The sequence below is a fragment of the Gopherus evgoodei genome, chromosome 9 (genome assembly GCF_007399415.2).
Source record: "Gopherus evgoodei ecotype Sinaloan lineage chromosome 9, rGopEvg1_v1.p, whole genome shotgun sequence".
Classification (NCBI taxonomy): domain Eukaryota; kingdom Metazoa; phylum Chordata; order Testudines; family Testudinidae; genus Gopherus; species Gopherus evgoodei.
In genome coordinates, this window is record NC_044330.1 from 56,110,364 (window position 1) to 56,122,918 (window position 12,555).

Here is a 12,555-nt window from a genome sequence, read left to right on the forward strand (position 1 = left end):
CAGCGCTGTAACTCCCTCACCAGCGCTGCAACTTTCTGATGTAGACAAGCCCCTAGAGCAGTCCCTGGATCCCTGGCAGCAAGAGCCATTCAGGTACAGTGCATGCTCTGGAATGTACACTCCATGCTCACTGCCTGAGGGAATAGCTGGGAGGGGCTCTTTGGAGCAGCCTCTCAGGAATAGGCAAAAACATATTTGCTTTACACAGTTCGCATCTCAAAGCACTCCACACAGTTCTTACTGTAGGAGTCGGTGCTCTTGTGAACACCCCGGCACATCATGCTGACATTCAAAAAGCACCTGATCACGTAAGTGTATTTGATTTTATACCTTTGAAATAAATCCTGTTCCATTTTATTGATGTTAGGACCACTTGTCTCTTGTCTGGTCCACTTGTGTACCTTGGGTGCTATGTAATGACTTGAGCGTTGAGTATCATTGGAACTCACAAGGAAGCAACAGACATGCTCTGAGGAATATTGAGGAAATTCAAACTGATGAGAGCATTGAAGCTTCACTAGGACATGAAGCAGCATTTTTCATCTCTGCTGGCAGGAACAATCTCTCTAAGGAAGCCCCAGGGCTGCAAAGGAGGAATGACAGCAGTGAGCTCACTGGGGCAGGTCGGGCAGTAGCCTGCATTGCTGCTGCCTGGTTTAAAGCTACTTTTTAAGCACAGAGCTCCCTAATCCCAAGTGCATGTTGCCTCCTTCACGTTGGAATTGGAAGGAGATGCACAGCCAGCTGAAGTGGTACTGAGCAAATATGCCTGCTTGCCCAGGTGGCAAAGTTTGCAGATGACACAAAACTACTCAAGATCATTAAGTCCAAAGCTGACTGCAAAAAGTCACAAAGGGATCTCGCAAAACGGGGTTACTGGGGGGAAAATGACCGATGAAAATCAGTGTTGATAAATGCAAAGCAATGCACACTGGAAAAAAATCCCAACTATACATATGAAATGATCAGGTTTAAATTAGCTGTTACCACTCAAGAAAGATCTTGGAGTCATTGTGGGTAGTTCTCTGAAAACGTCAGCTCAATATGCAGTGACAGTCAAAAAAGTGAACAGATTGTTAGTGTCCATTAGGAAAGGGATAGATAATAAGAGTAAATAGCATAATGTCATTATATAAATCCATGGCCCTCCTGCACCTTAAATACTGCATGCAGCTGTGGTCACCACATCTCAAAAAAAGATATATTAGAAATAGAAAAAGTGCAGAGAAATGCAATCAAAAGCATTAGGGGTCTGGAACAGCTTTATATGAAAAGAGATTAAAGACCTGGACTCTTCAGCTTGGAAAATTGATGAAAAATGGGGGGATAGGATAGAGGTCTATAAAATCATGACTGGTGTGGAGAAAGTGAATAAGGAAGTACTTTTTAGCCCTTTGCATAACACAAGAACCAGGGGTCACCCAATGAAATTAATAGGCAGCAGGTTTTTAAAAAAATATAAGGAAATACTTCTTCACAAAAGGCACAATCAATCTGTAGAACTCGTTGCCAGAGGATTTTGTGAAGGTCAAAAGTATAACTGGGTTCAAAAGAGAGTTAGATCAGTCCGTGGAGGATAGGGCCATCAATGACTATTCGCAAACATTGTCAGAGATGCAACTCCATGCTCTGGGTGTCCCTAAGCCTCTGACTGCCAGAGGCTGGGACTGTACGACAGAGAATGGATCGCTCTAATTGCCCAGTTCTGTTCATTCTCTCTGAAGCATCTGGTGCCAGGCACTGTCAGAAGACAGGATACTGCACTTAATGGACCATTAGTCTGACCTAGTGTGGCCGTTCTTACAAAACAGAGGGTTTGGTTTGGTTTCTAAATGGGACAGGAGGAATGGAAAGGGAGACTGCTGCTTATTATACCAGATACCACTATGCAGTAGTACCTGGTCCTCCCCTCTCTTTATCTCTCCTCGTTTAGAATGTTCATTCTTTGAGGCAGGGACAATTTTGCTCTCTGTCTAGTTTCTGGCATGTACTGCTGTACACAGAATAAGAAGATAAAATTCTGGGTTTTTTACGCCCTCAGAGTCTAGATTCAGACCCATACAACTGAATCACTCAGCCTATTTTGGGGTGAATACACCATCCTGGGGAACCTCTAGCACACCAACATACATACAAGAAGATTGCATGGCCCCGTTGAAGTCAATGGGGGGTTTGTTATTGTCTTCAATGGGGCCATGATATCATTGAAGGTGTTATGTTCTTCCTAACCTTCAGGGGAGGCAACCCTGGTTTTGTGATTTGTTGACAAATGAGTGAGCAAGCAGTTTAAACTCTGTTCAAAGCATCCTGGATCATTCCCTGGAGTACAGAATGTTTGTCCCCTGTCATTAATGAAATAATTCTCTGCCACCTAGTCAAACATGTCAGGACAACTTTGGCAAGTTTCTCCATACATCAGTATGAGTCATTGTGGGCTGAAAATCAGAGGCAGTGTTCGTGGAATACACAAGCAGTAGCGTGTCAATAAATATTTGCTCATCACATGGTTAATTTGAATTGATGTATTAACACTTCCGCATTGTTTGATTAATGGGATAGAACGGGGAACAAAGTAACTATTTTACCAGGGGAGCAGCTGTCTCCACTCTGAAAGTGAAGGCGTGGATGGGATGAAGTTTAACGAGCATTGTAGGTCAAGTAAAGCAAACTCTCAAGAAAGGAGCTGACAACACCTCCAGCTTATTAACTATTATTATTATTAATTAGCAATGAGATAATAAAATCAGATATATGGATTTCTCAAGTTACCTTCTCAACTGAAAAATGCTACTTCTGTCAATGTACATAGCCCCCCTCCACAGAACTGCCCTGCCAGAGCTGTGTGTCTCATGCCTGGGTCTGAGAACAGCTCACACCAGGCTCAAGCAAGAGAGCCTGAGCTCTTGTCAATCTGGGCTCTTTGCCTCTCATGCATCACCACCTCTAAGGTTCTGCAAGGCAAATGGGGCCCTCCCTGACACCTGTGCAGCTATCACTTGTCACCACTGGGTTTGCACAAATATAAATTATTGAGCATAGCAAACAGTTCCATGACTCATTCCCAAGGACTACAATCCAGCTCACTTAGGGCTTGTCTAAACTGTCAAGTTTCTGTGCAGTAAAGCAGCTTTTTGTGCTCAAACTGCAGAGGTGTACACACTGCCAAGCCACTTTGTGCACAGAAACTCCTCAGTTGCAGCATGGCAAAAAAACCACCTTGACAAGAGTCGTAAGGCTATTTGCACAAAGGCTCCAGTGCTCTATTGCCAGTCTGGACACTTGATTGCTTTCTGTGCTGTAATTAGCCTCAAGTGACAACTGTGCCCATTGTTTTGAACTCGGGAGACATGTGCCCCTACCCTTTCAAAGCACTGCTCTGACAGCCTGTGTGTGCTTTGACGATCTGCTCCGGGACACAAAGCAAACCATTAATATGGAATGCTTGTGCTGTTGAACACAGAGGCGGGGTGTGTGTGTGTGTGGGTGTGTGTGTGTGTGAGAGAGAGAGAGAGAGAGAGAGAGAGAGAGAGAGAGATTGCTGTGCAGAGAGACCAGGGAAGGAGGTGGGAGCTGATGTCAGGGGTTTCCCCCTGCCGCAGGTCTGCTGCCTGAACTTACAAGACAGCGTGCTGACACACTCTCTGTTCCCCAAAAACAGTCTCTCTCCCCCCTCCATACACGCACATACACACTCCCTCTCCCTCCCTATCCCACTTCACTTGAAAAGAAACTGGCAGTGTAGTAGGATGCCCATGGAACAATGGAGTTGGGAAACTTACATCATGTGAAGTTGTGCCTGCCCAGTACTGGATTTACCATCGCACCATGGCACTGGGCCCACGGTCTAAAGGGGCCCCGGTCCGGCCCGGCCCGCTCTTCTCTGCCCCTCCCATGGGGCAGAAGCTTAGTGCTGCCAGCTCCTGCTGCAGCAGGGTGGGGTCTGCCAGCAGCCAAGCTCCTCCCCTGCCGCTTTTCCCCCTGTGCTACATTCCCTGCTAAGGGGAGGAAGAGAAGAGGAGGGGGTAGGGCCTTGGGGAAGGGGCTGGAATTGGGACGTACCCCCTCCAGCACCCTACCATGAGCACCCCATGACCCCAGCCCACACCCACAGCCCTCTGCCCACCCTGACCCCTGCACCCCCCTCACACACACTCAGCCCCTTCCCTGACTCCTGAACCCCCCCACACCCCTAGCCCCCTGTCTTGACTCCTGCACCGCCCCACACACACCCAGCCCCCTGCCCTGACTCCTGTACCCTCCCACACACACACCCAGCCCCCAGCCCCAACCTCTGCACCCCCACACACACACCCAGCCCCCTGCCCTCACCCCTGCACCCCTCTCATATCTCCCCAGTCCCCTTCCCTGACTCCTGCACCCCCACACACACATCCAGCCCCCTTCCCTGACTCCTCCACTCCCTCACACCCCCAGCCCCTGCCCTGACTCTTGCATCTCCCCACACACCCAGCCCCCTTCCCTGACCCCTGAACCCCCTCACACGCTCCCAGCCCCCTGCCCTGACTCCTGCACCCCACACACACCTCCTCAGCCCCCTGCACCCCCTCACACACCCTGATCCACCTGTCCTGTCTCCTGCACCCCCACACATACCCAGCCTCCCACCCCCTTCCTGAGCACCAAAGGTGAGCTCCTGCAGCCTCCCATTCCAACCTGTACCCCTCTCACCAAACAGGAGATGCCCCAGGTAAGTGCTCCACACCCCATCTTCCTGCCCCAACCCTGAGCCCCCTCCCTCACCTAGCTCCTGGCCAGACCCTGCACCCTAACGTTTTTTTTTACAATATTTGGAAAGATCATTAAGTGGTCATTCAAGACCCTCTGCAATTTTCAAGTGGTCAGTGTCAAAATAGGTTAGAACAATCAAGGTACCTCATTTTATTTTCATTTACTTGCTGTTACTCATAGGAGGATGATAAAGAAAAAAAGAATGAAAAATGGGGGCAGGGGGAAATAAGAAAGAATGTTCTTTTTCTTGGCTGGGTCCCAAGGAGGGGCCCCAAAAATGAAGCTGAGCACAGGGCTGGTGGGCCCCATTGGCTGTCACGTCACCTGGGCTGGGGATACTGTGTCAGTTGATCCCCACAGTCTCCAACCTACCTGAGCCCTACAGCAGACCTGGCCCTGCCCATTAGCTCCTCTCCACTCCCTAGCCCGCCCACCCCTTGCTTCTTACCCTCCGTCCCCTGCATTGCATACAGTCTCTACCCCCCTGCTCCCCGGTTTGAGAATTTCTGAAGAGTGGTTCTCTTTACAAGGACTAGGGCAAGCTGAATTCAAACTTTTTGTTATCCCCGAGCTTCTCTGTTCAAAAGGCACTGGGTAACATCTGAAATTAACGTATTTCCTCAAATCCCCTAGATCTGACAGAACGGTTCTATGACAGAAGAAGAGGCAGATCTGGGTCACAATTAGGATAAAATGATATTTCCTCTTGGTCATCTGGTTGCATTCTACAGATATAAAGTGAAAATATGAAACACAACTCACTTTGAAGATAGAGATGAGCTCAACTATTTTGGCAAACTTGAAGTACAGCGGTGAAAATAACAGTGACTCCCCAGTGATTTAGCATGAAGTTTTCAATGAATTTCATTAGAGGAGGGTGTGTTAAAAATGTACCTTCAAAATGTGGGAGAAGGGGGGGAGGGCAGTTTGGATGGCTGGGTATGTGTCCCTTTTAAAATCAAGCTCTAAACAGAAGGCCAGAATGCCCTTGAATAAAGTTGGCTACAATATGCTACCCAGGAAGTATACTTTATTATAGAGATAGCCTATTTGTAGTAATTGCTAGCATCACAAATATATGGTAGCGGCACATATTTAGCATGGCCACTGGTAAGGAGGACATTCAAGTGTTAGAAAGTCCCCACTACTCACAACTGCATTGGAGGTGTACCGTAAAAAAGGTTTCGAATCTGTATTGATCTCATTTATGAACATTACACATTGCCAGAAATACTTTGGAAAGCAAAACAAAAATAATGTGTTAATCGCACAATACTTGTGGACTCTATCCTGCCAGGTGCTGATCACTGAGACCCATTCCAGCAAAGGATGTGAGTAGCCTCATTGAAGTCAGTGGGACTACTCACAGGCTTAAAGTTAAGCACTCTGAAATGCTTTGCCTGAGTAGGTAAAAGTGATCAGTACCTTGGAGGACTGAATCTTATAGAGATAAATACTGTAGGTCAAATCCTCAGCTGCTGTACATTGGCATAGCTCCACTGATTTCAAGGGACCTACACTGATTTACACCAGCCAAGCACCTGGCCCAGCATGCTCAATGCTTCTAAAACAATACCAGACTGACCGCCCTGGAGACTGCACACAGACTAGGCATAGGGTGTACATTGTTTGGACAAGAATGCAGTCTATTTCATACACCATGTACATAGCAGAACATGCATTTATTCCCTCTTTATTTACAAAAGGGAGATTTTCAAAAAGGCACAAAGGGGAGTCAATGGGAGCTGGCTGCCTAACTCTCCTTAATTTCTTTGAAACTATCCTCCTCAATTGCTGTCTGTGCTGGCCCGTGGGTACTGCATCTCTAGTCACTGCAGGAATCTGTCATTTCTCGCAACAGTGGCAAAGAAGAGCATGATGTGGAGGATGTCCAAGTAGAATGGGTCAGATTTTCAAAAGACAGTGGGACTTGTGCAACTTAGTCACGTAGGTGCTTTTCAAAAATCATACCCCATATCCATAAACTGATATGGAAACCCACATATCTTGCATAGCACTTCAGAACTGATTGGTGTGCATAGGTGAAAGTGGTGTACAAAATGGTGTATCAATATGGTGTAACATACATATTTTCTAATGGTCCATAAAATTGGATATTGATGAAGAGTCCTGGCACAAAGGACTTACTCTGTGGCCAGTTGCACAGTGGGATAGCTACCACAATGCACTGCTGTCTTTGCCCTTGCAAGAGCTGCTAATGTGGATGGGCTCCAGTGCCACAAGGAGCACAGTGTAGACATGCAACAGCGGATTAATTCCAGCGTTTTAATGAAAGTGGTATAACTTGTCGTGCAGAAACGTTTCTTAGCTGTGTTTGCTCTGGGCTGCTAGCAAGAATTAAAAGTAGGGAAAGCCCATTTCTGTTGCTAAAATCAGTGGCTCTACTTTGAATACACACAGGGAACACGACTGAGTGAGAAGGTGATTTTATGAAGTCACTTTCCAGAGCAAAATCTCATGGTTAGGGGCAAATGGATGAGCCTGGCAAATAGGATTTCTAGCTTTTATCAGCGTTTACTTTTCAATTAGCTAAAAATGTCCCACAGCTGGATGTTCCCACTGGGCTGCTACAAGCTACAAGGTTTATTGGCCATGACTGACTCTGTGCCTCTTCCATTATACCACCGGGACCCTTGTAAAAAGTGTGACCTTCCATTTAAAAAACAGGAACACAAAGGTATCGCTTTGGTCCTTATTCTCCACTACCTGGCACCTTGCGCTGTCATTTTTACAGCTGGGCATGTATTTTAAAACACTACCAAGATAGAAGGACTGTATTAAACCTGGTGCATGTGTTTCCCTTCAGGAAATTGAAACTGACACACAATAGTCACCTAGGACAACTCTGGATTTCCCTCACCTTCATCACCATCCTGTGTGTTACTCTTCAAATTGTGGGGAATCTGCAATCTACCTGGTAAGTTCCACATAGCATGGAGAATATTTCACCTTAGAACTCCCAAGAGTCAGACTGAGAACTGGAGTTGGCCAAAGGCTGCCAACCCCCACACACAAAACCAAAATATGTTTTCTGTTCTGTTTTTTTCCAATTTTCAACCAAATTTACTTCAGGTGTGTCTGTGCCCCTTTGTGACCCTTTCCAAGAATAGCTCAAGAATGACTCAGGAATGTTTGGCAAAATGGTGGATCTTATATATTGCAGAAAGTGAATCCTTTTTTGCGATCCCAAGCATTGCTGCAACCTGATCTTATGAGGTCCCTATCCAAACAGGGAACAGAAACATACGATTTGAGCTATGTGTTCAGTGGGAACTACTTGAATCTCAAATATCAGACTCTTGCAACAAACTACTTGTAAACAAGCTACAGACCAAGAATTTCACATACATTTGGGGAAATCATGATTTATGGAGGCAATTTCCAAACAAAAGAAAATGAATTGAATGATTTATTCATCTAGCTTTGCCGACAGCTTGTGCATTTGGATCCACCCCGCAGCACCCTCGAGACAGCCAGTTGCAGCTTACCAGTATCATTATATCCTCTAGCAAGTCACAATCAGTTTCTAGGATCAGCAAGATTCTTCATACCACAGCTAACTAGCAATTCCCTACTCGTCACCGGGGTATGACAGGAGCCAGGCATCATAACATCTGGATCTTCAGGCTGAGGCTAGAAAGCTAGCTCTTGCAAGATAGTAATAGATCTGCACACTTTTTTCATAGCTATCTTAGATTTCAAGGCCAAAAGGGACCCTTTGATCATACTGTGACCTTTATAACATAGGCTGTTACATTTCACCCAGTTACCCCTGTGCTGAGTGCAATCACTTGGGTTGGACTAAATCATTTGCATGCTCAGGAGACAAACTTACGTGCCACAGGCAGAGAATGGGAGAGACCAAGGAGGCATTCAAGCCCTTGGCAATCCTTAGCACACTACCTAATATCCAGGTTGAGGTCACCTGGAGACTTGGAAGGTTAGGGAATCTGGGGAGGCTGGACTGGATTAGGTGGCCTGTTGGAGAGTTTGACAGCTGGAGTCAGATTGGCAAGCTGTGTGTTGAGGGACAGTTAGGTAGGTGGGAGCTGGTCAGCATGCATAGGACATGTCAACAGCTGAAGGCAGGGAAGGTGATGTACATGTGGGTTTCCCATCAGAGATGGGCTTCAGCCAGACTAAGAGAGATAGGGGTCTGGTGAGGACTAATGGGAAGATCCACTGGTGGGAAGTCAACCTGTAGAACTCCTTGCCAGAGGAAGTTGTGAAGACCATGACTGTAATAGGGTTAAAAAAAGAACTAGATAAATTCATGGGGGATAAGGTCAGTCAATGGCTATTAGCCAAGACGGGCAGGGATGGTGTCCCTAACCTCTGTTCACCAAAGGCTGGGAATGGGCTACAGGAAATGGATCACTTGATGATTATCTGTCCTGTTCATTCCCACTGAGGTACCTGGCATTGGCCACTGTCGGAACACAAGATACTGGGCTCGATACTTTGGTCTGACCCACTATGGCAGTTCTTATGTTCTTAAGATACCCACGATGTTCTAAGGTGGTCTAACATTCTCCCTCTTACAGCAATTGCAGATCTGATCAGAAACTCAAGCAACTTGCCCTCCAGCAAACCACTGGCCATGAGAACTTGTTCCAGCAGGAGAAGGGGACAAGCTCTGGCCACCAATTTCCTGACCCTTTGGAAAGTGGCGTACCACAAAATAGGCAGAAAAAAGTCATGGCCAAGCCCAGGTCTGCTGAAAGCATTCCACACATCACAGAACTGGGCCAGATATTCAGCCAGCCCCAGGCCAGCAGCTTGGCCAGCCAAGATGGGATCTGGAAGAAAAGTCATGGAGAAGACAGTGAGGATGTGAGGATCCTTCACACAACCAAGCCCCAGGACTCTGAAAGGGCACCCAAAAGGGATCTTATGGATAGAACTATGACCCCACCTCCAAGCAGAAAGCCCAGGACTAAGGCAGCGGATCCCTTCAGCAAGAAGCTGGAATCTACAGCAGAGATCATTGCCAAGGAGCAAACTTCAAGGTCACCATTTGGGAAGGTTGCAGGATCATTCCAGAGCCAGGCAGAAGCCAAGGGCTCATCCAGTCACAGGAGGGGCAGCTCTTCCACACCTGGTACAACAGCTGCTCCAGCACCAGATTGGGTCACAAAGGCAGAGAAGCAAAATGAGGCAGCATCATGGAGCACGGACAGAGAGTCACTTCAGAGCAAAATCGCAGTTCCCAGGGCTGGAGGAGCAGGAGGAGATGCTCTTGCCCAGAGCCTGCCAGCTGTATCCAACTATTCTCACACATCTGCCTGCAAGCCCAAGACCCATGTGGTGTTCCTGAAGGTGCACAAGAGCGCCAGCAGCACCGTCATGAACATCCTGTTCCGCTTTGGTGAGACGCACAACCTCACCTTCGCCCTTCCTGTCAGCGGTGCCAGCCAGCTGGGCTACCCACGCTACTTCCTGGCAGAGTCTGTGGAGGGATTCACCGTAGGCAATACTTTAGAGTTTAACATCATTTGCCACCACATGAGGTTCCAGCAGGCACAGGTAAGGGATGGAGCTTCAAGGCATCAGAAGGGTAATGGGTGGGGGGAAGAGCAGCAGGATAGCAGTGAGATGGCCAGGACACCCCTTTGGGCCCATGAGCAGGACTTCTCAAGAGGGAAGCTACGGTGATATTTCATTGCCCCCTGCCATCCAGCCTCACACCAGACCTAACCCAGAAGCTGGAGACACTGCAGTGTCAGCAAGCCTAACAACACTATCGTGTTGCTGCTGGGGGATGATAGGCTCAGGTGATGGACAAATTTGGCTCCTGCCGTGTCCTGCAGGTCAGTGGCTGAGTCAGGTAGTGGTTGCAATTTGTGGATGCCATTTGGAGAAGTGTGTCCAATCCACCAGCACAGCTGGAACCAGAGCTAAGTGGGCATGGAAAGCAAACCTCCCTTTGGCCCCTAGAGGTGATCCTTCCACTGCAGATCAAGGCGCGCTGGGAGAGCAAGGGGGGGAGCTCCCATTGCTGCTGCCCATTTTGTACCTGCTCTGTGGCTAAATATAGAACTCCAGGCTCCAGTGCTGGCCCTGGGGCCCCTTGCACAAGCACTGCACTGATCCTCAGCATCTGGGCATATCCTTATTAAACACCTATCCCATAGCCCGTAAAGCCCCTTCCAAAGCAGCCGGTGGGTAGGATTTGCTACTCTTCCCACACTCTCTAACTCCCCAGTGAATTCAACTGATGTGTTAACCCGACTCCTGTGGAAAGGACACATGGGTATATTAGACTGGCAGAGCAGGCTTCCCTCACTCTCTTCATCCCCTTCCCCTCACCCCTTCAGGTGCAGAGAGTGATGCCAAGCTCCACCTTCTACTTCTCCATCCTGCGGAACCCCATCCACCTCATGGAGTCCTCGTTCACCTACTACAAAGGCTGCTCCCCCTTCTCCCGTGCCCAGAGCCTGGAAGAGTTTCTCAGCCAGCCAGCCAGGTTTTACAACTCCTCGGCCCCCGACAGCCACTATGCCAAGAACCTCATGGCTTTTGACTTCGGCTTCAACCACAATGGCAATTTCTCTGCCAAGCACATGCAGCTGATGCTGCAGTACATTGAGGAGGCCTTCGACCTTCTCCTCCTCTCCGAGTACTTCGACGAGTCAATGGTGCTGCTGAAGGAGGCACTGTGCTGGGACCTGGACAGTGTCGTGTCCTTCCCACTCAACAGCAGGGAGGGAAGCACCAGGTCACCCCTTTCAGAGAGCACGGCAGAGAAGATAAAGAGCTGGAACAGGCTTGACTGGGCAATCTACAGACACTTCAACAGGACCTTCTGGCAGAGGATCGACTGGAGCATGGGCCGGGAGCGCATGCAGCAGGAAGTGAGGATGCTGCGGGAAAGACGAGAGCAGCTGGCCAAGACCTGCCTTCAAGGGGAGGGCAGTGTAGGCCCCCGCAAGCTCAGGGACAAGTCACTGGCACCGCTGCAGTATGGCAAGGCCACAATTCTAGGCTATAATCTGAAGCCAGGGCTGGACGAGGTGATGGGGAGGCTCTGTCGGCGCATGGTGACACCTGAACTGCAGTACAGCAGATCCCTGTACAGGACACAGTTCCCTGAGAAGGCCCAGCGGATCTACAAACCAGCTCATCCACCTGAGTTACACAACGGGAAGATGGGCTGAGAAAGTAAAAGCACAACGGCCTGCCCCAAACATTTGCCCCTTCTCCCAGTCTCCCCCTGAAACTCCCATTGGCAGGCAGAACATGATGCAATTCAGCCAGCAGAACCTCATGGAGCCACACCAGAGAGGGGTCTCTATCTCCATCCATATCCCTATTGCTGGTGAGGCAGGGGAAAAGGTAAAGCCGGACCGATCTACAGCAGGCTGAGGTGAAGCTGACAGATTGCCAACCCGGGTGCAGCTGCTTTGCAACCTCAGAGCCATTTCAGTTAAACTGTTTAAATTCTAGTAGATAAAAAAAGGTGTAGATCTGGAGCAGATGTTATATTCTGTGGAGTTTGGGGGTCACATGGGGCAGCAAGGCCTCAGGAGAGAGCAAGGTAACGGATCTTTGGCTCTGGAGCACACACTGTGTATTAATTATTTGTATTGTCATAGCTCCTAGGAACCCCAGTCATGGCCCAGGGCCACCACTGTGCTGAGTGTGGTACAAACGCTGAACAAAAAAGCATCTGACAAGACAAGTGGTGGTCACCGTGACTGGTTGGACCCCCATTCTCAGGTGCCATCTGATGTACTGAGATTTCACTGAGCCTCTCTTGCTCAACCACCCAGGCTTCCCTCTCCC

The 12,555-nt window shown here is 48.5% G+C and overlaps 1 protein-coding gene across 1 annotated transcript; it reads left to right on the plus strand.

Moving 5' to 3' along the window:
- Positions 1–250: 250 nt before the first annotated feature.
- Positions 251–11,927, plus strand: LOC115657681 (galactose-3-O-sulfotransferase 2-like). The gene is made up of 4 exons (XM_030575767.1): positions 251–308; positions 7,577–7,687; positions 9,315–10,296; positions 11,088–11,927. The coding sequence occupies exons 1-4, from the start codon at positions 280–282 to the stop codon at positions 11,925–11,927; spliced, it is 1,962 nt and encodes a 653-aa protein (XP_030431627.1). The 5' UTR covers positions 251–279.
- Positions 11,928–12,555: the final 628 nt, after the last annotated feature.

Bases quoted from the DNA above. Each gene is read 5' to 3' on its own strand.
- LOC115657681 (XM_030575767.1), top strand. From the start codon at position 280: ATGCTGACATTCAAAAAGCACCTGATCAC. The intron at 7,688-9,314 runs GTAAGTTCCACA...TCCCTCTTACAG, and splicing joins GGGAATCTGCAATCTACCTG to CAATTGCAGATCTGATCAGA. The intron at 10,297-11,087 runs GTAAGGGATGGA...TCACCCCTTCAG, and splicing joins TGAGGTTCCAGCAGGCACAG to GTGCAGAGAGTGATGCCAAG.